Genomic DNA, 26,600 nt, shown 5'->3' with positions numbered 1-26,600 from the left:
TTCTTGTTAATCCGAATGCAGGGCTCCCGACAGCTGTCACCGAAGTGACACACTGAGAATCTCTCTCCTTCCCTACCCGCTGTTATTATCTAAACCCCAGGCTCCCTTCCTCCACCAATAATAAAATCAGGGGAAGGGGTTGGTAGGATTAGAAAAGCATTAAATCCTCTGAAAACAGGACAATAGCTAGCAGCATAATGCTAGGGATGCATAAACCACGCAGGCTTTTAAGTCCCTGGGCCGGAGGGACTGTGCAACCTTTGCAAGTTTGTGAGAAGCAGATCTCACAGACCGCATAGAATATTGTGGGAGGTGAACATCAAGAGCTTTGTGTGATTTTTGAATGATGGAGGCATGACCATTAGAGAGTAGGGAGGCAAAAACCAATTAAATGGAACTCCCTGTATTGGGATGGGAGGAGTGAGATTGGTTCGGAAGGTGATTTGCTTTTCTATTGAGCAAAAAGAAACCTTTCGGTCCCCGTGGAAGATAAGTTTTGGGTGCGCACCAACGGGCTTTTTTGTGGAATCCATGAAAACCTTTCTGGACCCCTTATCAACGGATCCAAGTGGGGGGTGGGCGGAGAAACCTGTTTGTGCGAAAGTTTTGGCACACTTCCAGTATTTTCCCCCTTGGAAGGGAGCCCAGTTTCTGCTGAAAAAGGAGTTCTGCCAGGGATGACGGATAAAGCCAGAAAAAGGGAGCGAGGAGGGTGTGTGTGCAATAGATGCAGTTCCCCTTGCTATGAAGAAGGTATGATCCGCTTTGGTGGAGGGGAAGATTGTGTCTCCGGAACTCAAACGGCTGCAAAAGGGAGACGAGGTTCACAAGTGCTTTTTTGGGGGGGGGGGAGAAGCCACGGCACGGGCGGAAAAGTATAGTAGGAGGAACTGAGGCTTTCCCGGGTTGATCTCTTCCACCACTAACGTGGCACTCGGAATATCAGAACAGCCTACAAGGCACCCATGTCTACTCGGAAGTAAAGTGTGTTCAATGCTGATTACTCCTAAGTAACTGGATCTTGAGTTGCCGCCCTAGACCTTCAGTCCTTCGTTGGCACTTACTCATGAGTAAATCTAATTGAACTGAAGGGGGCCTGTTGTCAAGTAAACCTGCCCAAAATGGGGCGTCGCGAGTGCACAATAGTTATTACTCTTCCTAGCCGTCCGCCCTGCCACCCCTCGCGTCCAACGAGCGCTTCTCGTTGTGTGGGCAACCCAGCGCTCTGCTTAGAGTAGTCCCTACTGAACCAAGGGGTCTGCGGTTTCTATATGTAAGCTGGAAAGCTACATGGAGAAGACAGCTCCAGTTCTCCCCCGCCCGCCCCCCCGCGTGCAGTGCTTCCACTGCAAAAGGAAGTCTTCCCCACTGCACAGTGCCAGCCACAGACAATGAAACAGCTCGGCCTCCCTCCCCCTCTGACGTTCCCCCGAGCGCTTGGCCTATCCCAGAGAACAGAGAGGCTCTTTAAAAAAAGAAGTGCCGACTCCGTAGTTGCTGTCAGCTGGAAGGGATCCCTCCGCACATGTAAACATAGATCATAAAGGAAAAGAAGGTGGATTAGAGAGTAGAGATCCATGTGGTTGGCCTTCCATGCATGGAGCTCATTAGGTTAGAGGCCTCTGGTGATCCCCTGTTGCTGGCGAACTGGAGGGAATCTAGAATTGCAACAATTCAGTATCAGGCACCTGAAACAAAGAAATTCTAAAGTTCTATGGTAGCAGGACAACATAACCAAATGAAACCGCATCAGTCTTGTAGTACTCCTACTGTGATTAATTTTACAAGGCATTTAGAAAATACCTCCGTTCAGTTAATTTTACTACACAAGTTAAAAAACCCAAAACAGTCATTTTAGAAGTGCAGCTCCTCCAGTATGGGGGGGGAGGGCGAGTCACCATTGTTGCAGGCAATTTTTTTAAAAAACGGACTCTCGAAACAATTTAGTACTGATTAGTTCTAAAGTTTAATTTAAACGGTGAGATTATTCTGGAGTAAACGTGTTGTGGACTGCAATCTTATGCCAGTATTCATGGTACTAAAAATCATGCATGCAAAGTCCCCGTCTTTATTCTTTGAATTTAACATGGGTGATAATATAACTCTTATGTGATTTAAGTATTTAGTGTACACAATAACATGCCCAAGCTTTTTTTTACATAATTATACCTTTCCTCTTGTGCTCCCCCATCTATTTTCTGTATCACAAGTTCAGGAATCTTCTGAAAGCAATATAAAAACATTTTTTTCTTTTTCTAACATTAAGAACCAACTAAGAAAAATGGTACGGCAATTTCGGCATTGCACATTTCATTGCAGAAAATATTTTCTACACTGCCATTAAAAATTGTTTTAGAATGTTATCCATTCAACTTTTTGTGAGATGATGGGTTACAAACTGCAATAATTTTCAAAGTCATTTGATTATAGTCCTCTATATGCTTACTTGAGAATAAATACTAAATTAGTTTATTTTACTTCTGAAAAAAACATACATATTATAGGACTAGTCTGTTGTTACAATTTGGCTTAACATCTGAAGGAGGAAAGCAAGTTTAGAAACACAAGAGCAATCTGGAAAACATATTTCAACTCTCACCGGTTTCAGCCTCCATTTTGAATTAGGAATGGGTTACACACAAAGGAACCAATGCTTTTCTTATGACACTGAAAAGTATGAATATACAGCAAACCGTAACTTAATTTTTAATTTTCAAACTATTCATCTGCTGTATATTGCTGAGACACTTTTCAAAATTAAAATATTCTCACAAATAACTTAACAGCCTAAGAAAATATTTTTAAATCTCTGCCCCATCTTTGCTTTCCTATTACTCTCCAGCACAATTCAACTGCTGCATGCGAATGCACAAGTTTCTAAAGTACTCTTTAGTCCAGTAAAAAAACAAAAAGTACAAAATTAAGAAAAATTAAAAACAGGATCTTGCCTTTAAAGCAAAAGGTGCTTCACAATCGAACAAACTGCCATTCTTTTATTAAGTATCAATGCGTAAACACAGCTAACAAAACAATGTATGATTGTTTGTTCATTCCACATTTGGAAGCCAGGAAACTATTCAAAAGGTCTCAAATGTATTAAAAGGAGGTCGAGATTAGCTGAATAGTATTTCAATGGTTAGAAGAAAAACGAGGGACTCAGTCGTGCACTTCATATGCTGTATACTCAAACCAAAGAAAACACCAGGTCTTTGAAATGCATTTAGTTATTCCGAACTGCAGTACAGGCTGCACAGTTCGTTACAGTCGCCTTTTGCTCCTAGGATTGCCACGCTTTCCGGTATTGAGATATGTGTGGTAGTTATCAACGGTTGAAAAGACCGTGACGTCCAAACAGGGCGAAAAACAATAAAACATAAACAGTAAACCCCTTCCACGAGCCTGGAAGCTTGGCCTTTCAGAGCCGTGAAGCCCTCCTTTACCAAAACAGTCCCATTGCGGGAAAAGCCACCATTGAACCACCTCGGCCTGCAAGGCTGAGGCTTTTTACTTCTCATGGCCAAGCCCTATTACTATTTAACCACACAAGAGTTCCGGTATGGGACGCTTCAAGAGAAACCAAGGAGGACGCACCCGTGTTTTGGGCACACTATTTGGGAAGAGAATAGGTTCTCACGAGAGCCCCCAAACAAAGAAGTAGCGGGGGCGCAGAAGGGGGCTTTCTCCCCCCCTTCCCGCGCCCCCCGCCCCATATACCGCGAGCGAGCAAGTAGGCGTCCCTCAGAGAACAAGGAGGGAGGCCGTTGCTTCCCACAGGGCCTGGCCTCCTCCGCGGACTCTTTTCCTCCCTCCCTCCCCTTTGGCGGAAGCACACAGGCCGTTCGACGAGCGCTCAACGACGCTTTGACTGTTGGGGGATTGTTCGGAACGGCTGCCTTACTCGGAGCTACCCGTCCTGCCGGCGAGTCAGGCTGGCCATGGCCGAGTTCCTGCCGCCTCCCGAGTGCCCGGTCTTCGAGCCCAGCTGGGAGGAGTTCGCTGACCCTTTCGCCTTTATCCACAAGATCCGGCCCATCGCCGAGCAGACGGGGATCTGTAAGGTGCGGCCGCCGCCGGTGAGTGAGCCTTGGAGACGGACCTGCGGGACAGCGCCGATGTCTTTCGGGGCCCCCCTCCCCGGACCGAGGGACCACGGGAAGCGTCCTGCACGTGAAGAGTCTGCGGGCAAGACCCCTTCTCCCCCCCCCCGTGGTTGGTCTCCAGCTCCCCACCCCCACGGTTCTCCCGAAATCCCAATCAGTCCTTTCTCCCAGGACCACTGAATGGGGGCGGGGGCGGAGGTGGGAGGCATCCCCAGAGCGACCCCGCTTAGAAACTTGCATCGTAGCTTCCTCTTCGCAGTTTGGAGGAGATCTCCTCCTCCTCCTCCCTGCCCCACGTCATCAAAGGGAAAATGGGGCTCTTTCCCCCTTCTCAAAGAAAGCCCCTCTTCCCCCGTTTGCTTATGGCTGGCCAGACACTGGCTTGCGGGGGGAGAGAGCGTCTTCCTTGGTCCTTCGATTTAAGAGGAGTCGGCAGCCCCCCCCAGGCATTATTGCCCTGATATTGACTTCTCTTGCAGCCCGGATAGCTGTTTTTGCCACAGAGCATGGTCCGTCGTTCATGTGGGGTGGGGGTGAAGAATAGCCCTCCTTGTTTTGTCAACCAAGCCTACTCCGAGGTTCGACTGTTTGAGGGAGACCTACTCAAATATGGCTGCCAGCGAGCACCCCCGTCGCTCTTACTTTGGCCCTTGCCTTCCCTCGAAGAACTTTACTCTTTCGGTACTCCCCTCTCCAGCCCCAATAAAGTTGCCTTCTTGTGTGTCTTTCCAGTGGTTTGGAAATCCAGAAACAAGCACACTGGCGGGCGCGCGCACCCGCACCGCGCGCGCACACTTACCTACATACACACACACACACAAAAACGAGGCACACTGGTGTCTAGATCAGAAGGAGAAGTTGTTCCCATTATTGCTGAAGTGTCTTCCTGAAGTGATTTAGTCTGGGTTTAGCCCTTGGACACAGCCTAAGAGCACTTGAGGCTTTTGTTTCACCACAGAGTAAATACTAGTCATCAAGAGTGCAGCTTTAAAAATCATCATTGTAATAAAAGAAACTTTAGAAAGGATCCTAAACTGTCCTGCAAGCCCACATTTAAGTTCAGAAGCTGGTTTTTGCCTTTCAAGCAGCTAGTGATGGAGAGGTTATGGTTAATTGTAAGTGTTTTTAAAAAGTCTGGAGTTCTGCAATGGAAGGAGTGGAAGAGAAAATCTTGTGGCTAGAAAGCAGCAGCCATTGTCAGGGTTATACCAATTTAGAGAGTTCAACATTTGAAGATAAGAGATGTGTTTGGTTCAAGTGCTTTGTCTGAAAAGTTTAAGCTTTGTCAGATTCTTGGGGGTTGGGCTGCTACTTTAAATATAAATACTGTATAGCAGTCACTTTGTAAAGACCTAAGTAAAGCAGCTGCTTGGGTGTTGCCCTCCATGTTGGCATTGTGGTTGAGCTGAGATTGTTAATTTCCTCATTTTCCTCTTTTCTCAACCCATAAAACCTTTTCTGTGGCTATTCCAGAACCATCTGGCTTAATTTTAATACAAGTGCCTATATTTTAAAGTTGAGGAAATGTAGATGTCAGCCTTGGAGTTTTGAGAGATCTTTTCTTTCAGAATCCTAGACAGAGATGGCCACCATTTTAGAGTGCGATACATAGTGGGAAGGGTGCTAAGTCTTCATCATTAGAAGTACTGTATAAACAGGCACTAAAGAAGGCTGCAGAAGGGTGATTCTTTCAATGATTGTTTCATTATTTGTCAGAATGATTTGCTCTGGTTTTGTTAGCAAGTTATATTTGTTTTAAGAGAAGAGATAAATTGGATGAGAAGAATTTGACTACACAAAGGGTTGTTGAAAAGGTCTGCATATTAGTTTAATCAAAATTAGAGGCGTTCTTCATTTAGAGAGACTTGGTAAATGGGAATTCAAATAGCTAACATAGTAAAATCCTTGAAAGTTTAATTTGAAATTTAGGATGAAGATATATTGGTAAACTTAAGAGTACTATAGTAAAACTTTAATTCCAACTATTTTCTGCATTTGGACTCATTTCAATATGACTTTGGAAGATATGACTACAGATTGGCACTTAACTGAAGCAAGAAGTATGGTTCTACTGCTGAAATCTACCAACCTTTGTTCCTGTGCAGTTCTTGTTCCATTTATTGCACTAAGGTTTGTGGATGGTACTTGTATAAACATCAGACAGGGCAGCCATCTAATTTAGAAATAATTCCATTTAATACAATTAATGTACAGTAGTTTGTCTTTCAAAGGTTTTTTTCAGTTTCTGCAGACTTTCCAGTTTAAAAGTTTGCTGTTGAACGAGATGAAAACTCTGCTTTTAGGACTGAAACAAGAATACCTGTTTACATGGTATCTATTTTACATTTCCATGTTTATGAAATCATTTTAAGTCAGCTATTCACAATTAGTTGAGGTTCATGCTGCCATTAAATAGAACAGACAGAGTGTGTCTGTATGCATGCTTGTAGGATGTCTTTCTGGTGCTGGGGTAGCCAACTGGCAGTTAGATTATTTGGCTCTTAATAATCTTATGAGTCAGTTCATGCTTTTAAAAAAAGTTCTCAGTTTTACTTGGTAGGAAATAAATAAGACTCACATTTCATAAATATTGCTGCAACCTTATGGGCCAGAATCCTGTTATGGTACATGATAAAGTAACAGCAATCACATAAGCAATAGAAGATAGTTTGCTGTCTCACCGTCCCATTTTACATAGTAAATTGTTTAATAGAGTGTGCAACCAGTTTTGCTATCAGATGCACAGTTGATAGCCTGCAAATTGTGAAAATTGCTGTGTTATGCCCACAATGTTTTGCAGTATAATTTTGGCCCTGGAAAAATAAGTAACTATTACTAAACTGCTCCTTCAGAAGATATTTTAGGAACAAATTCCCTCATTCCATCATCGAATCTATGATCTTCTACTATCAAAGTTCATGTATTTCATACCTTTGGAAATCCATACTGATATGGATCACTTTTATAACAGGGCCAATCATCCATGAGTGGGCAAGACTGCACAGAATTCTTCTGCTTCTGAGTTAGTATATGGAATATAAAGTGATTGTCAGAGACAGCATGTGGCAATCTTTGCTAGTGATTCTAGTGGATTCATTGCTGTGTCTTTTCCTGTTGGCACTGAAGATGTAAGACTTCCATACATTTTGCTGGGATAGGTAGCCAGTTGTTGTTCTATAAGCCTATGAGCTTCAGCTGAAGTCTTGCTTCCTGACCAGCACAGATGAAGTACCATCTTTTTTCTACTTATTGTCTGGTGAAGAGTGATGATTATAAGGGAAATATAATAAATGTAGTTGTATGTTTGTAATGATCTGTCTACTGTCATGCTGGTGCTTTGTCCTTGTTACAAAATGCAGTCTGCTGCCATTTTGAAAGAAATACTCTAGCTCCATGCTCTGTTGGTGGCTTTTTGAAACCTACAGTTCCTGTGGGAGACAGAGTATGCTTAAGGCTAGGATTTTGGTTGCTCTGTTTCAGTGTTTGAAAAGCTCTGTTCTTGACACTGTTAGGTAGTGTCATCTAATGAAAATATCTAAAATGTACCGACATAAAATAATCCAGAGTTACTCCTGGCCAACGGAAATAAGATTTTAGACATTGTCCTTACCACATGTATTTAAAAAACAAATTCAGCTTTTGTTGACCATATGAATAGATAGGTGGAAAAGCTGACTATCCAATGGACTGATTTGTATAGACAATCCACAACCCAATTATGGAAAAAGAAAGTACTCAAATAATTTAAAACATCTGGATAATATTCATTACCTCAAAGTGATGTGTTTGATGTTTAAATAAAAATCTGGATTCCAGTTCCCATCTGAAGACTTGTAGGTTTTGGTAGTAGTGGTGGTGGTGGGACTGCGCTAGCCTCAAACAATGTTATAGGTTATAGTGCAGCACACAGATGGATCATATACAAAGTCATATACCCCCACTGAAATCAGTGGGTACCGAACTCGCATGATAGTTACACATATTTGAATCCCTGTGAAACATGAATTGCATATTGAATTGTGTCTCCTGATTTGAGAATATTTTCTATGGAGCAGATTGATCATCATGATTAAAATGGGTAATGGCACTTAATTTCTTCTTGCATCAAAACTGCAGTACAAACATAGACAAATATAACCTCTAAAATGTTTAAGAAAGAGAACTACAGTGGTGCCTCGCAAGACGAGCGCTTTGTTTTACGACAAAATCGCATAACGAAGTTTTGCGATCGCAAAACAATGTTTCCTATGGGGTTTTTTTTGCTTTGCAATGTTCGGTTCCCTGCTTCGCTAACCGATTATCGCAAAACGACGATGTTCTGAACCTAATCGTTCTGAACCTAGTTTAGAGGAATGTATAAGGAATTTTGCTTCCTGTGTCTTTTTTCATAAAAAGAAGATATGTGGATCCTGTGTACATTATACACAATTTGACTTACAACACAATTAGCACAATCATTATGCCAAATAATGTTTCTGCAAATATTTAGTGACAGTCTTTAGATGTTTGTAAGGAGTTATCCCTGAAGAACACCCAGTTTCGTTCCAAGTTTCGTTTCCAGTGTTAATTATCCTTTGTCCCATCTTGCTACTTCTAAGCAGTCCTGGGAAGGAGATACTTATCCCTGTTTTTCATTCGTGCATGGAAAGTCATCAGACCCAATACCATACCTGTAGAAAAGTCCTATTTATCTTCAACTCTTCTGCAAGCTAGAGCACTGAACAGAAGAGAGATATGATAGTTTGAAACAACTTCTGTAACCTTCTCTAGGACTATTTGAAGGAGACCATATTCCCACGTAAATTTGTTTGTGATTTAGAAGTGAAATGTACAATTTTCTAAAGTCCCTGAATTTTTAATGTCTGGTTGTAGTAACACTAGCTAATTTTACATTTCCAAGATAAGCATATTCTAATGTGTGTAAATGTACTGTATATCCAAGCCTTTCATAGTGATCAGTTTCCGGTGCTTAACACATATATTATTATTTCTTAAAATATAAGGATTATTTGTTCTGTTGCATTGCTCAACACCTTAAAAATCAACCTGATGTTTTTTGGGGAACTTCACCATGCTGAGGCATGTTACGTGTGTGATAAACTAGATGGAGACAAGTGAATGTGCCTTAGGCTGCAAGTGTAACCTCACATTGGTGTATGCACAAATTAAGAAGTGTAGTGTGTATACATACCTTAAACTCAAGGGCGGAAAGCTGAACATGAATTGGTTGATGAAACACTACTTGTAGTAGTGTATTTGAATACGCAGTTGTAGCCGGTGTTTGTATGTACAGTAAAACAATATAACTGGGAAATTTAATATCTGAAGTGATAGACTTGTGTGGTAGCTGAGTTACAGCGGTTAAGCAAGTCATTGTCTAAAAACACATTTGCCTCTACTCTGTTATCTAAATTTTTTATTTTCAGACCCCCTTGGCCTTTTTGAGTCCTACTAGAATAATTCCATACTATGATAGTCTTCTGATTTCATTTTTTTAAATATTGCAATCACTACTGTATTCACCCTGACTCTGTTTAGGTTGCACATCATTGTTTTATGTCAAATGCATCATTATTTTTCATGTTCACTATTATGCAAGACACATAACAGAAATAATTTAATCCTTGTTCTTGGTCTGAAATGTCTATACACTGCCAGTAAGAACTATGAAGGAAAATAGTAAATTGATAATATAATCTCTATTAATGGAAAATACTATAGCACATTTTGCTAGCAGCTAAAAACCACACAAAAGGTGGTGGTGGTGGTAGTAGTAATACTAATATTAACAACTGTGCCATCAAATAAACTCTGACTTAAGCGGGTCCATTTCAGCATTTTCTAGGTAGAACATATTCAGAAGTAGTTTACCATTCCCTCCTTTTGGAGGCAGCGTGCCCAACGCAATACAAGCTGTTTTTTTTTCCCTTGGAGGCACAGTGGGAAATCAAACTTCCAACCCCTGGCTCGACAGCCAGATACTTAACTCATTGAGCTATCCAGCCAGCTGAGTTTGTTATATCTGATGTATAATACTCATGATAAACTAGATGTGGCAGTGATGATGACAGCACTTGTTCTCCATGAATTAAAAAAGAGGGAGGCAAATACTGAGCCAAATGATGAATCAACATTGAAAAAGATTGCGAAATGTTTCAGCAGAATCCAAATTGGGAAGAAAGGTTGATAGGCAAAGTGCCAAATCTTTAGTGAAGTGATGTGTATGGGTGGTACAAGAACCTAAACTGTATGTGTAAAGGGTGTGTACCTGTAAGATAGTGCCTGCAGTTTGAAGTTGGGAAGCTTCATATTGCTTCATCATGATGTTGCAGAAACATATTAACAAGAAAGTCAACAGTATGATAGCAGATTTAAAGGTATAGCAACAGATGAGTTGCAGGAAGTCCAATATTGACCATCCTGTCCTGTACAGTAAAGATGCAGCTATATGTACATCTAACTGGAGTATCATCCATAAGTGAGATTTCCTTCCACAGTCCAGGCATAATATTTTTGCCTGAGTATAAACCTACAGGCCCTCACCCCAACTTTTCATTTTTAGTTAATCTACATCTTTATACTACTTTACCTGCAAATAAATCCCATTGGACTCAGTGGGACTTCTGAGTAACTAAATTGTGAAGCTCTCAGTGTAATACAGAGACAAAATTAGCAGTTTTGAACCCTTCTTTGAAAAAAATGTTTTAGTCCTATCCCAGTAAATAACATTAATGAAAATATTTACATTATGTTTAGATCTACGGATCCTACTTAGATGAATTTGCTCACACAGCTACCATAGCATAAGTAGTTTGACTTTTAGGGAACTAGCACAAGCTGGAATTCAGGACCTAGTTGTGAATGTGTTAACAGCCAATTGGAATGAGGCTCTTTTGTATTAGCACAGTGTTTGTGCAATCCCAAGATTCTATGTTACTGTGCCAACAAGGCATTGTAATGTGTTAGTGCTAAACAGGATTCTGACCAATTTTTAAAATATAGCTTCTAATTCTGAACATTAAACTTGATATTGTTGGCTTTAGAAAATTGAAAGCTTGCATACTTTGGAACAGATTTGTCAATTTGTTTATATTTTTCTTCTTTGATTGTATGATTTTAAATAACTCCAATTAAGGAATGTGTTATAACATTCTTTAACATACAAAAGACAATAAACTGATGAGATTTTTGAAGAACAATAGCTGAATAGACATAGTACTAGAGTTTTGCTGTCTAAAATGTTTAATATATTAATAGGTTTTGAAGTGAATAAACCTAAACAAAAATGGGAAAAATATATTCTGAAAACCAATGGAAAATGTTGAATCAGGAGTTCAATTCCCCATGGTTGCTCCTGTGAAAAAAGACAACCTCCGTGGCCTTGGGCAAAGGAGGGCATGGTGAATAATTTGTAAACCTTTTACACGTAGAAAAATCCTGAGAAAAGTTGCCATAAATTAGAATCAGCTTGATAATATCTACTGTAAGACAGTAGTTCCCAACCTTTTCCCAACCGCTTACAGGTTTGGGAGTGTGTGTCGCGCTCATGCAGGGGTGTGTGTCATGCTCGTGCGCATGCGGGGGTGTTATTGTGGTCGTACGCATGTGCAGGGCATGTTCGTGAGGCTGTGTGTTCACGGGGGGCAGGAAATCCGCGGTCCGGTCCTACCTAGCCTGCAGACCACTGCTGGGTTGCGCACCAAGGGTTGGGGACCCCTGCTGTAAGAGATAGTTATCCAAAGCAGAATAAAAGGACTTCTAGCCAGAGTGGTCACTTGAGCCTCTAGTAGCAGTGCTGGTTCAATCAGCATCCCAAGTTGGGAACCTGATCCTTTGGGAGAAAGTTAACCATATATTAAGTAGGCTGAACTCCGTTTACCTGGGCTTAGTTTATTTGTAACATTGGGGAACTTATGTGATTATTTGGATAAGTCTACTGCAGTCTGATCTTGTTGCTGTTATTTTTAGAAATCTCCTGCTGCTCAGCCAAAAAAGCTCCCAGAGTAGGTTGCATGTACAATAGGATGCCCTCCCCACTATCCACAGAACAGTATTTGCTAATGCACTTATCTGTGGTCTGAAAATATTTGTAGAAATGTCATCAAAAATACTGTATGTATTTTAAACAATGTACTATACATACATACATACATACATACATACATACATACATACATACATACATACATACATACATACATACATACATACATACATACATACATACATACATATATATATACATATATATATATGTGTGTGTGTGTGTATCGATTAATCTGTCTGTCTGTCTGTCTGTCTGTCTGTCTGTCTGTCTGTTGGTCTATCTATATAGCTATCTATCTATATCTATCTCTCTATCTCTCTATCTCTCTATATGGTCTCTGACTCCCACTAATGGATAGTTCTGGTAGTACATTGTTAAAATATATTTTAACAATACTGTATATTTTTTGAGGACAAGGTCAAAGGTGCAAGGTCAAAGAGTGGTGAGTGGATTGTGCCCTGTGGCGCCATTCGTAGAATCACACCATCCACGTCCATGGTGGATTGGTGAGTGGACTGTAAACGCGACCTGTGCGGGGATATTTGTATATGAATGCCCCCATCTCTAAAATATACTCATCTTTTTCTTGGCAGAGTTGATATTTGCTGTTAGCACTACTTCATTGGATCTTACCTTTCATCATGGTTTGGAGTGCTTGTTCTTGTGCAGAAAAAATCAAGCCTTCAGTTTCTTTCTTAAGGGTCCCCAGTTTTATCCATGCCCATGTTGAATTATGATATAATTGTTGTTGCTGTTGTTATTGCTGTTGATATATATGTTCAATAAAAACCGTTTTTAAAGAGGTAACCATATTAGTGTGGTTCAGGATGTATAATCACATTGATGAAAACCAAAATAAAACAAATGGTATCTTTAAGACTAAACATACAGTATTTATTTCATTGTGGCTGTCCACAGATTACAGTCTATTTCAGGAAGTGGATTGTAACCACAGAATTTCCAGTGAACTAAATTAGTTAGTCTTAGAAATGCTATAAGTGTTTAATTTTTATTTTTTAATGTTTTGTATTTCATTAAAAACAATCAACAGAAAAAGATCACAGATAAAGTAAATAAGAAAAACCCTTAAATTCATTATCTTTACCTCAACCAATAATTAGGGATAATGCAGTTGCTTAATGAAGTAAAAACCATCATAATTAATTTGGGGATGGACAAGAGCAGGAAGACCAGTAAAAGTCAAAGAATTTGAGAGGAACAACTATTAATCATAACACATTGTTCCACATTGTGTTGTGAAAGCATAGAGGAGTATGATGCCAAGTGGCCAAAAATGTTGTTCTATTTGTGCATTACTGAACCTGTGAGCTTAACTTTTCCGGTGGAGCCAGGTGCCACTGCCTATTTTTCAAATTCTCTGTAGAAGGCTTGTTAACTTCCTCATTCAGTTAGTGCTATGCAGGTCTTCATGCCCCAGAGCCTTTTTGCTTCAATAAAGAGGGAGGTTTTAGTAATGGAAAGGGGTTTTCCCTCTTTGTTTTGGCTTATCTTTTCTATCTAGCAAAAGAAGGTAAATAATGGGTAACTTCACCATGTTTTAGTTTCTTTGACTTGTGTTTAAGCCTTCATTAATGTAGCTCAGTTTCAGTGCTGAAAAATACTACTAGTAGGTCATTTTGATATACGTAGTGTTCCTGTGCTTTAACTGAGGTTGATTGCGTCGGAGCCTTATTTCCTCAAAGCAGATTTGTTTTTGTCCCTGCTCTCCTGATAATGCTCTGTATAGAATATCTAAAATGATAAACTATATTTTAGGAGTAGGCCCATAGTTTAAACATTTCAAAATCAGTGGCTGAAAATCAGTAGTAAATTGTGAGTAAAGTAGGCCTATTGAATCAGTGGAACTAATGGAAAATACACTCATAAAATCCCCTGATTCACTGGTCCTAATCCGGGAGTGCAAAGTGCACTAGAAGGGGTTAGAGAAACTCCTTTTTAGTTTTTTATTATATGACCGTCACCGTTTCTTTCGGTTGGTAGTTTTGTTTTTATTATACAGTGTTTGATGAAATATTTAAAAGTCTTAGGGATTAATGTTGATTTACAAAATGTGAACCGTGTTCAGGTGTGATACAGAAGTACAGGCTTCAGGTTTATCAGGTTTATCTTGCAGTGTGGTGGCCAAGCCAACTCTGTCTCTCACACAAGAAATATTCAGTTGTTTTCTCCTCTAGTTTTGTAAGCAAACAGATATGTTTGAAAAGCACCATGATGCCATACAATAGTGGATGGTAATCTCTTGAAAATCAGTCATTTCTACTTTTCTTGTTAATTATGTTGTGCACAATTGTCCTGTTTCCATAGTCAACAGGACAATTGTTGACTAATGAGTGGTCATCATTATACATAAAGACTATCCTGAGACACCTAGACTTTATGTGAAACAAAATATATTCTAAATATTTATAACAGACCTCAGATTTTTAAAAAACTTCCCAGTGAAATACACTATCTGTATTATGAAAATAGTATTACAAATAGTCTATTAAAATTATTTAATAGAGAAAACAAAAACAGGGATCTTCCGTGAAATAAAAAATTTGCCCTCACATTTCTTTAGCTTCATCATGAAAGTGAGAGTTTTAACTGGGATTCACATCCAGACTTCCTTTTTAAAAGCTGTTTTTTGTAAAATACGTATTTGTTTTAAGAGAGAGATCTGTTTGTTTTTAAAAAGTGTTTAAAATATATTTGAAAAATAAATTTCCCTTCTGTAGCTTCTGTTCTGGAGCATTGCAATTATACTTACTGAGTTTCTGACCAGGAGGCTTTGACTGCAGACATGGACTTCAATTGCAAGCTCCCATAGCTTTAAATTGTGTCACCTTGAATAAGCTGAGACTAAAGATAAACTATACTTTCAGGAGAGACAAAGAAGCATAGAAAGTCAAAGGAAAAGTCTTTGTACTAAGTAAGACAGGAGGAATGCTTCGATAGTGGGAAAAATATCAATCAAGTCAATGTAGAACCTGGTTATTCTCTGATATGCTCAAACCCCATTATCCCATTAAGGTGTGTATTCAAGAGAGAGCAAATGAAAACAGTGTACTGAAGAACTGTACAGAAGAAGTGTGAAGATGACAGATTCATTTGAAGAAGCATGTGATGAAGGAACTCCAGTTTTGAAAGTGAGATGCAACCTGCTCTCAAAGCATCTGGAAGAAATAAATAATCAGGAATAAGCAGGATACCAGTAGAGCTATTCCAAGCTACAACAACTAAATCTATCAAAATCCTGACAAGAATATGCCAACAAATACAGAAAACAAAACAGTAGGCCACAGACTGGAAGGAGATGCCAAGGAGTATCTGTATGATGTAACTATAGGATGATTGCATCAATTTCCCATGCAAGCAAAGTGGTGCTCAATGTTTTGCAAATTTGAAAGACTTACCATAAATGCTAATGTTGAAGCAGGATTTAGAAGAGTGAGATGCACAAGAGATCATATTGCAAATGTATGCTGGCTACCACAGCATATGAGAGAATTTCAAAACAAAATCACTCACTGCTTTATAAATTACAGCAAAACCTTTGACTATGGATCATAAGCAGCTATGGGTTGTTATAAAAGAAATGGGTGTGCCTTAACACTTGATTGTCCTGATGTATAAACCTGTATTATGAACTAGAAGCTACTGGTAGGACAGAAAATTGAGAAACAGAGCAGTTTCTCATAAGCAAAGATGCTAGATAAGGATGTTATTTTATTTCCTTGTCTGTTCACTCTGTATGCAGTGCACATATGGAGAGCTGGACTAGATTCAGGTGAAGGACAAATGAAAACTGGTAGAACAAATGTCAGTGATCTAGGATAGTCAGATGTCACTATATTACTGACAAGAACAACAGTGACTTGAAATAACTCCTGATGAAGATGAAAGAAGAAAGTGAAGAAATTGAAATTCTGTATCTCTGTTCAGTCATCAATCAAAATTGAAACTGCATCCAAGAAATCAGAAGGTGACTAAAACTTGGAAAGGCAGCTATGAAGGAACTAGAAAAGATCCTTTAAGTACTGTACAAGAATGTGTCACTGGAAATCAAGATTAATATCCTTTGCATAATGGTACAGTATTCCTGATTCCTGTGCACAGATGTGAAAGCTAGACAAAAAAAGAAAGTTGAAAGTAAAAATAAGAGTATTATTTGCAGTCTGATGTTGGAGGAGAGCTTTGCAGGGACCATCTGCTTCCTGAAAGACAAAATGTGTGGGTATTAGATCAAATCAAACTTTAACTCTGGCTACAAACAGAATTGACTAACCTGAGGCCATCATACTTGGGGCACATCATGAGAAGACAAGACTAATTGGAACAGGCAATGAGACTGATAAATGAGGAAGATAAAATATGAGATAGATTGAATCAACAAAGGAAGCCACAACCTTGTGTTTACAAGAGCTGGTGACAGGACTTTTTGAAGGTCACTAATTCATAGAGTCATGATACGTCAAAAGTGACTTGGTACATAGCAACAACAGAATCTGGTACATTTAAGAGAATAAATATTCTGTATAGAAGAGTCTTTAGACAGTTTAATTATTATCCAAAATGCATATATGTTTGTTTTGCTACTTTCTAAGCTCATATAGATTCCTAGTGTGGTGTAGTAGAGTGATGGACTAGGATTCTGGAGAACAGGGTTTGAATCCCTGCTCAGCCATAGAAACTGACTGGAAGTGGAACTGCTAAAATCACAGCTTAAATATCTCTATTACTTTGAAAGCCTTGTTTGTGTCGCTGTAAGTCTGTTCTGACTTGACGGCACAGAACACACATAAGCACCATAGTAATATAAAGCTGTATTGCAAAGTATAGTAACAAACAGCTTTCCTTAATAAGAGTAATCCATCATCCCTATGTATTTCTTTTAAAGTTTTAATTGACAGAGCTATTATTAACAATTATTCTTTGTGGTTTTTGTGAATAATACATATGAGTATTTCTGCGCCTGTGCAAAACTTGTTGGAACTTGGAGCCGTTGGCAGTATCCAACTTTGTATCCTGTCCATACGGTTCATTGTCTTCCAGCTGGGCCAAAGCCTTGTTGCCTCAGCAATTGTGTATCTGTCCTTTTGCTCGCTCCATAATGTAAAAGTTCAAGCTTTAAAAGATAATTATTTGAATTTACTCCTACTGTGCATGTTCCAGTGCTCAGCAACCATCCCTCAATTCTGTTTAGCCACTGCTGAGAAAACATCTAGAAACATTTACTGGAGCTTGTTGTTCATTTTACTCTTCAGAAAACTTAATCCAATTCTTTCTGTGAGTTTTCTCCCCTAAGTTTTTTTTCTTTGTTGTTTGTTACCCACCTGGAATTTCTTTATCTTAAAATCTTCCTGTCTTTTCATGCGGTGGGACCTTCCTACTCCTAATGGGCCCAGTGGGCCCATTCAGAATATGTTTCAAATGAGATAATAAAAATCCCCTCAGTTACATTAAAAGTGCCTGTACTGCCTTGATGAGGAGCAGCACACAGGGTCCTAACTTTCTTACAGTTTTATGTTTCAGTCCTTCAGATTTCTGGTTGTTCTTTACTGTTGCAACCCAAAGCATCTTGCTCAAATTTACAGTTAAAATAATGACACAGCAGTGGGAGCTCTCTCAGTCTTCGTACGTATGTCTGACTGCATAGAGCCTTGCTTGCAACGTTTTGTTACATCTGAAAATACACTAAAAGTACTATGTACAGTATTGTGTTTTACATTTGGTCTATTAGTTGACTGATCTTTTCTTTCTATTTCTAGGACTGGCAGCCTCCCTTTGCATGTGATGTTGATAAACTTCACTTTACTCCACGAATCCAAAGGCTGAATGAGCTGGAGGTAAATAAGTAAACGAAAGTAGAAGCAGTCCCTATTGAAATGAAAATCTGCAGTTCTGTTGAGAAAAATGCAATTTATTTTATTTAAATTTTTTGTATTAAAATAAGAGGTCTAGACATAGGGAAGCATTCAGACATGGACTTCTGCTGGTAAAATGCAGCAGAACCACAGGTTGTCCCCACTTTTTGTTGCAATCTCTGTGCATCTACAGCATTAACTCTGAAAGGCTGGGAAATCCTGCAGAGCTAGCTTTTATGTAGGCTGCAGGGAGGAAGAATATTCCATTGCAGTTGCTAGGGCAGTGTTGGATTCAGACTTTTTTCCTGCTCATTTTCAAGAGAGATAATGAGTACATTTTTTCCCTTAAAATACAGTGGTGCCCCGCATAACGAGCGATTTGTTTAACAACGAATCCACATAGCTATGGGCTTTTTTGCCCCACATAGCAACGAATCCACATAGTGACAATTTTTTCGGAACAGATTATCGTCGCTATGCAGGGCACCACTGTAGATTAAATTCTAACTGTATCCTGAAATATAAAGTCTGGAAAGTAATACAGTAATGGACATGTGTATGCCTATAGGCATTTTTTTCCTCTCAGCTCATGTATATGGTGGCAGAGTGGTGCTCTGCAATATTCCCTCTAATTGTCAACCCCATTGCACAGGATCCTTACCCATTTTTGCCAGGGGCAAAGTTTAATTCGAAACCCAGAAGTAAGCAGGCATTAACCTTGGCTGCTTCACAGTGCTGATGGAGTTCTGCGTGCCTGCACACGTACCTTAGAAGGAATGTTGATGCTCTGTTTGAGGAAATCTAAGCCTAAATCTAATAGGTAGACCCATTGACTCAGTTGCTAAATGGTGAGTCAATATATAGTGCAAATTCCATTAACTCCATAGGTCTTTTGTATGTAAAGCCCATGAACTCCATATGTCCTCATGTTGGGACTGCCAGTTGTGTTTACACCCTGAACTCTGACATAATTATTTGCTTCAGAACTAGCTTGCTTCCTTGTATTTTGATTTTTCCTAATAGCTATGGAGTTCTGTGACAGTATATTCTCTAGTTAAAAGATTCGCATCTTCTTGCCTCCACATTGGCTGTGGCCAGTCCGTGCATGGAGAGGAGAAATCAAGACAGCTAGGTTGTTGAGGTTGCAAAGGACCTGGGCAAAACTTGAATGTTGTACCTGATTTCGTTTCCTTTTATGGAAAAAAAAGGAGCAGCGTGTTAAACAGCTTCTTTTTTAATTTTTTTTTAATTTTTATTTTTTTGAGGTGTTAGGCTAGATATAGGGATTGTGTTCCCTCTCCTTCAGCATGTAAACATTTGTGTGAAAATCTAGCAATAGCAAAAAGAATTGCCACTAGGAATGGCTTCTTTTACATTCAAATTTTTTAAAAATACACCTTTAGAGCAAGTTACTCAGTACCTTTGTGGATATGGTTCATTTTCTAAGTTGATGTTTTCTAAAGTTAGTTTCTATGCTCAAGGATGATACAGTAAGATGGAGAGTTTTAAATGTTTAACTATTAATTTATAGCATAAGAAAAATCTGGGTGAGTGGATGTGCAAAGGCCTCAAGAGCCAGCAAGAGATCCACTCCAAAAAGAGTAACATTTCTGAGATCTTATAGTTTATAAGAAAAACCTGTCCCTGTAATACATAGGTAAAGGTAAAGGTTCCCTTTGACATTTAGTCAGTTGTGTCCGACTCTAGGGGGCGGTGCTCATCCCCGTTTCCAAGTCGTAGAGCCAGCGTTTGTCCGTAGACAGTTTCTGTTGTCACATGGCCAGTGCGGCTATACATGGAACGCTGTCTACCTTCCCACCGAGGTGGTACCTATTTATCTACTCACATTTGCATGCTTTCGAACTGCTAGGTTGGCGAGGAGCTGGGACAAAGCAATGGGAGCTCACTCTGTTGTGTGGATTCAATCTTACGACTGGTCTTCTGACCCTGCAGTACACAAAGGCTTCTGCGGTTTAGCCTGCAGCACCACCACGTGGCATAATTAGCCCCAATTATTGTAACAAATTCTTTATAAGGCAGTTATTCTAGTTCCTTTTATTTTATTTTACTTTACTTTATGTTATTTTATTTTGTTTATTTGTCTTTTTCAAAGTAAAGTGGCTACACTATACACAGTATTCAAACTTCAGTTCAGTTTTGTGTGGCAGTAATGAAGTACTGCTGTTCCCTCCTTGCACCAATTAAAGCAATGCCAGAGGTTTTGTAATGGTGTGTGTTGGCCACCTTACAGTATACTGCTTAGCATGATGAGACTGGAGATGGTACAAAGTTTACTGAATTGATTTACTGATCTCAGTCCTGTGAAACGATGGCGTTTCTATAAAATTTAGCCATATCGCAATAGGTTGTAATTTTTTTAATTATATTTTCATGTTATACTAATCCTTGAATACATCTGGTCAGTGACCGTAATAAAGTAAATAAAAAAATAACAACTTCAGCTCCATTATGATATTGGCAGTTTAATTTTCCACCCTTTTCCTATTTCTCAACATGGAGATTTCCTTTTTTAATCATAGCTGCAGCTTGGGTTGACAATTGTACTGAACTACTCATCCTAACCCTAAGATTCTTTCCTTGTCAACTACTGCCAGCTCAGATTTCATGACTCCCTATATAAAGTTAGGATTTTGTCTCATCATGTGTGACTTTACACTTATATAGATTCATTTTTGCCACTTTAACATTGGAGAATTCCTTGCTATCTTTTTTTGTTTGTTTGTTTTAATTGCTCTAAATAATATGGTAACATCAGAAAACAACCATCTTGGTGCTCACCCTTAATCGTGTATGAATAAGTTTAAAAATACTGATCTTAATACAGATCCTTGGAGATTCCATTGTTTACATCCTTGTGTATAAGCTCCTTTCAGACCAACATATTTCCTTTCTGTCTGTGGAGTGATAAATTTGTTTTTGGTCATTTTAAATAAAGAAAAACATTCAAACAATTGAGTCCATTACTGGATTAGGATGCCATCTCAGTAATGCAGATTGTTCAAGTGGTATATATGGCTGCTCAGAAGCACAACAGATACTGCTTCTGGCAGAATTGAAATGAACATAGGATACAGAATACTTCTGAATATGAGGAACTGGTGGTTGTCTTTTTATCTGTGATTGTTTTTTTGTCAGTATATAGAACAGATTAAGAATATTTAGGCTTACATTTCAAAGATAGATATATTGAGTAATGTAATAAATATACCTTTTATTCTGACAGGCTCAGACCCGGGTAAAACTGAACTTTTTGGATCAGATTGCCAAGTTCTGGGAACTTCAAGGATGCACACTAAAAATTCCACATGTGGAGAGAAAGATCTTGGATTTGTTTCAGCTGAATAGAGTAGGTATTTCACATTAAAAGGATAAAACTTACCTTATTATCAGTAGTAATATAGCTAATATAAAATTCTTTTTTTCCATAGTGAAGGCCCTTGAATTGATAAGCATACTAGAACTAAAATCTTTATAAATGGGGCTAACTTTTACTAATTACTTCCAGTGGGAGGCGGGTTTTGGCACATTAAATCAATGTATACATATACAGTATTTGAAAGTATAGTCTTTTAATGGAGGTGTAAGACATTTATTGGTAAAATATGCATATGAGGCAAAGCAGTTTTTATTTCTTAGCTATATTTGTTGGGTATGTCATTTACATCCATAGATTTTGATATGCAATTATTTTCTTTTGCAGCTAGTTATCGAAGAAGGTGGGTTTGACTTGGTCTGTAAGGATAGAAAATGGACTAAAATAGCCACCAAAATGGGTTTTGCACCTGGTAAAGCTGTGGGCTCGCATATCCGTGCTCATTATGAGCGCATCCTTTATCCTTACAACTTATTCCAGAGTGGAGCTAGCCTGCTGGTGAGTTTTGCTAAATTAATAAATGGTAAATCATAATCTGAGCTGTTTCCATTGTAGGAAAAAGCTGTGAAACTTTTTTGAAATTTGCTTTTTTAAAAATCTTTTTCCTTGACCTATTCACAGGCAACTAATTTGAAGATCTATTTAATTCACAGCTGATGAACAGGGAATAAGATCCATGAAATAAAATGGTGTTGGATATTCTAAGAATTCCAAAGGTTATTTTACAGTAAAGCCTTGAGATTTTTAAAATAAGATTTTAAAATATTTTCCTGAATCCAAATATACAGTTTCCTAAGTGTTTGCTATTTAAAATATTTTATTAGTATTATTTAATGTTAAGAAGATGATAGTTTATAATTGTCACTCTTGTCCAGTCTGGATTACCTTATTCCATAGTCAGAAGATAGTTTGAATCACATTTAAAATTGTTGCAGCCTTTGCAGAGTTACCATTGGTTTCTGCAGGACACACATTCAGTATGCTAACTTTCATTTCTATGGAAATTAGCACGATACACTTTATGCTGTTTTGGTTCCTTTCTTGCCACTATTAAGTGGGTGTAAGTATCTGATAATCATTCTCTAAAAGTGAAAATAATTTAATGTAACTCTAGTTTCTGAATCCAGATGCAAGAATAAGTGATACCTGTATCGCCTAGTCTTGCATTTGTATTGACGATATCACTTCTCTTTATTTCAGTGTAATTTCTGAAGTAAGGTAGTCACATACTTGATCTCTGATAAACAGTCTGATGTTGCTTTACTACCAGAGGAACAAAGTATCTGGAAAGGATAAGCTTTGTCTGACAAAGGGGAGTTCATAAATTTTAGACTATGGTTTTTAGCACCAGTTACATGTAGAATAAATTAGTGTAATTCTGTGTACATTAGACAGCAGTTGAAGACATTCTGGAAATATTAGCTCATGCAAAATTCAATTGTAGAGATGTTTATGGGTTACCACAGTTTTATTACATCATACTATTAGCTGTATTTGCTGGCTGTTTCTGGGTTGAACTTACAGCTGTAATACTGGCTTTAAAAGCTATGAATGACCTGACACTAGTTTATTTTAAGGACTCCTTAGAAAACCCATAAACCACCCAGACCTCAAGGAATGAAACTTTAAATGGTGGTCCAGCAGTACTGGATTTCCCTCTGAAAATCTGCTTATCTCTTTTTGCCCTCCTAAGTATACCCTTATTCTTCCAGACTTCATTTATATTTGGCTTACTTCTGTATGATTCAGGAATGGTCCAGAATATTCTCCACTTACTTAAAATAAGTGAAGACTGGACCTCACTAGTAGTGAAAGGTGTGTGTGTATTGAAAGAATACTAATAAAAGAAGAAAGTAAGAGAATCAAGCTTCACACAGAGTAGCCCACAGGCCAGAAATCTAGCCCATAGGAACTTTGTAAAAAAGAATCACAAGGGATGTGTAGGATCTCCTAGAAAGGTTAAAAAAAGAAGCTTCTCTCAAAATTAAGGCTCAGAGAGCAGTCAAAATCTGCAAAACTAAAGACATGGGACAATACATCAGTGTATGAGTGTGATGTGATTTTTCCCCCAAGCAGGCATTGTTTTTTGTTCCACTACTTCCTCTAATTTTCCTACATTCTGATTAGCTACATTCTGATTAGCTTCTATACCTTCATAACTGAAATACATTTCTGTATTGATAGATGGCAGGTTGGGAGAAAAAGTGCATTGCACCACCTTTCTTATTCCCAGAGAATAAACAATCCCTTTGTTCTAACGCCAAAGATGTGATTGTAACATCTTATCAGGGTACACTCTGGGCTTGGAGCCATTGACAGTATCCAACTTTGTATCCTGTCCATACTGTTCCATTGTCTTCCAACTGGGCCAAAGCCTTGTTGCTACGGCAGTTGTGTATCTGCCTTTTTGCTCATTCTATAATGTAAAAGTCCAAGCTGAGATAAACTCTGCCATTTTTTGCCAACCGGAAACAGTAAATCACGCTGTTTATGAAACCAACCAAAGATTTCCTTGGTTCTATTTAATAGGCAGGTCATTCCAAGTTGTTCAGTTCATAGGCCATATGTCTGTAGGCCATTTCAGCCTACATACCTTTTGTCCAATACACTCTTGGACTTTACAGATTAGGACCTGGTTAGCAACCGATTAAACATATTTGCATTCCTCCTTTATTTTGAACATAATATGGTTTGAAGTAGTCTATGCAATTTTGTACAGTAGCTATCCTAATTGAGGACACCTTCAAAGAAGTGTTAAATATACATGACATTTTTATTTAGAATTATCGTTTTTACATTGTTGCTGATCCATATGTGGATGCTTACAGCACCACACTACCTTGACAAGTTAGGATGCAGTGAAGACAATGAAGACATTGCAGTTCTCAATGTAGCAGTCAGAACTCAGTTCTGGCAGTGTAGCTAACATGGGCATGTATGTTTCATTGTTTGAAGCTAACTCAGTTTATGATAAATAAATTATCTTCAAGAAACATTTAGAAAGCCACTGTAATCAACTGAGACGCACTGGATCCATGGGAACCTTGTGCACCTGGATGGGGAGGTACTCCCCCTCAAAATTTGATGGGGCTGCCCCTGCCCAGCCATGAACTATCATTGCATGGGTTCTTTACAACTCTCTCAGCTGTGGTGGACATATTTTTGAGTTTGCATGTGCTGATGTTTAACTGTGTCAGCCAGTGGTGAGGTAATATGTGCATTTTGTTAACAGGAGCTGAATTCAACCCAGAGTTGGTTTTGAAGACTGGTATGCCAAATTCCAGTTGGCTTCAGTTTTGTCAGTTTTAGTAGCATGGATAGAACCCTCCCACCATGGGGCAACATAGACTTAAACTACAACATAAACTTAAACTAAACCATAGTTGCAGTTGCCCATAGGCTAAAAGATCTGTATAAATTAGATTCTGTTCTTGGTCAATATATGTATTTTGTTACAGTCAGTTCTTCATAAAAATACATTGTAAAAATAAAGCCCATATATTCCCAGTTGAGCATACCTATATTTATGTTTTTGAAGGCATGAAAATATTGTCTAATAATTTATAGAAATGCTAATAATACAAGAAGAGCATTTTAGGAAAAAAAATCTTATTTTTGTCCTAGAAAATTGATTTTATTACATGTCATGATCATTCTCATAGTGGAATGGATAGCAAAAACTAGTAAAACATTGTGTATATTCCTGTTTAGTGGAAACCAGTAAAGCAGTTTCATTAGTCTTTCTGTTTTTTGCTCAAAATGCTAAACAGAGTTGTGATGCCTTATTGAGAAGGACTTTTGTTTGTCCTGGTGTGATGGAATTTGTGAAGTTAAGTGTGTTAGGAACATACAGAAGGTCTTTTAGATGAATCTGAAAAACAGAACCTTGTCAGTTACCTTGTACTGTTGAAAATCTAGTCTCTGGTTATGTGTGTGGTATTTCTGAAATAAAAGCATGCAGTTTTTGAGAAAAGGACCACTTGGAAGTAAATGATTTTCAAATGATTACTTGTGACCTCACTTTTCAAGGTCACAGTTCTCTTAAATTGTAACTCTCCAAGCTCTCTCTTGCATTAGGCACCTGACATATGTTCCAAACTGATGTGTTTAGTCGATGATGCAGTTCTGGATAAGGTATGTTCAAATCAACTTTTTGAATGACAGTCCTTCCCTTTTTCTGTTTTAAGCTCCTGTAGGTGATTCGTGTCCATCTTTCTTGTGCACGGTACCATGGCCAGATTCCTGTTAAGTTATACCTGCTGCCATAACCCCCATCAGTGTAAACTTCAGTGGCAAATTGCGACAGGTGAAGAAGTCAGTGTAGATATTTGCAGTCACACATTAGTCACATCACTCAGAATGTTATAGTAAATTGCTATACCAATTTAATAATGAACAGTAATTCACCATAGAAATTTATGCTGATGGAGTTATGCCAGTGTAAATATGTAGTAGGATTCTGGTGTATAACTGTATAAGTTCTGTGAATTGAATGAAGTGCTGTTTCTGGTTCCATGTTTTGTGTTGATGTGGTTTATCCATGATCATCCTGCCTATCCTATGTGACATATTTTAATAAGTGGTGTTTCTGCAGGGGGGTTCTTGTTCAGCTCTACAGTTTCTTGGAATTATAGAAAAATAATCAATGTGTTTCCTTTGTGCTGGTAATTCTCTTGTACGTAAGAACATCTATATATACAGTACAGTCTGGCCCCACTAGACGCTTACCCTGCATGACGTCGAAATCGCTTTACGATGAGTTTTTTGCGATTGCTATTGTGATTGCAAAATGATGGTTCCAATGGTTTTTTTCGCTTGCCGTCGATTAGGAGCCTGCTTCGCGAACCGTTTGTTCGCTAAACGACAATTTTTTCAGCTCCACAAAATGGCTTCCCTTCGTAAAATGGCTTCCCTCCCTTCGCAAAATAGCTGTTTCCCGGACCCCTGCTTCAGAAGACAGCGATTTAAAACAGCTGATCGGCGGTTCTCTATGGGCGATCGATGAGGTATTTCCCCATTGGAACGCATTAACCGGTTTTCAATGCATTCCAATGGTTTTTTTTCCCCACTTGATGACGATTTCGCGATTTTCCTGGAACAGATTATCGTCGTCAAGCGGGGCACCACTGTATTATTCTTTGCCTACGTTGCCTAGTATTTTCAGGGATTGTTGCTAACATGTAGAAAGGGGG

General features: G+C 38.7%; 1 protein-coding gene across 2 annotated transcripts in view; it reads left to right on the top strand.

Annotated features, from left to right (window-relative positions):
- Positions 1 to 3,839: 3,839 nt before the first annotated feature.
- Positions 3,840 to 26,600, top strand: part of KDM5B (lysine demethylase 5B) — a 70,464-nt gene continuing 47,703 nt past the window's right edge. Inside the window, exons 1-5 of one of the 2 annotated variants that reach the window (XM_020782485.3) lie at positions 3,840 to 4,073; positions 17,919 to 17,996; positions 21,259 to 21,381; positions 21,736 to 21,906; positions 25,486 to 25,542. In XM_020782485.3, the coding sequence (XP_020638144.2) occupies positions 3,936 to 4,073; positions 17,919 to 17,996; positions 21,259 to 21,381; positions 21,736 to 21,906; positions 25,486 to 25,542 (567 nt within the window). In that variant the 5' untranslated portion in view covers positions 3,840 to 3,935. The remainder of the gene's footprint in view (positions 4,074 to 17,918; positions 17,997 to 21,258; positions 21,382 to 21,735; positions 21,907 to 25,485; positions 25,543 to 26,600) is intronic. The other variant, XM_020782487.3, reaches the window with a different exon arrangement.

This window comes from Pogona vitticeps, chromosome 4 (genome assembly GCF_051106095.1).
Source record: "Pogona vitticeps strain Pit_001003342236 chromosome 4, PviZW2.1, whole genome shotgun sequence".
NCBI lineage: Eukaryota > Metazoa > Chordata > Lepidosauria > Squamata > Agamidae > Pogona > Pogona vitticeps.
The sequence above is the reverse complement of the archived record's forward strand: the minus strand, read 5'-3'. Positions and strand labels throughout refer to the sequence as shown.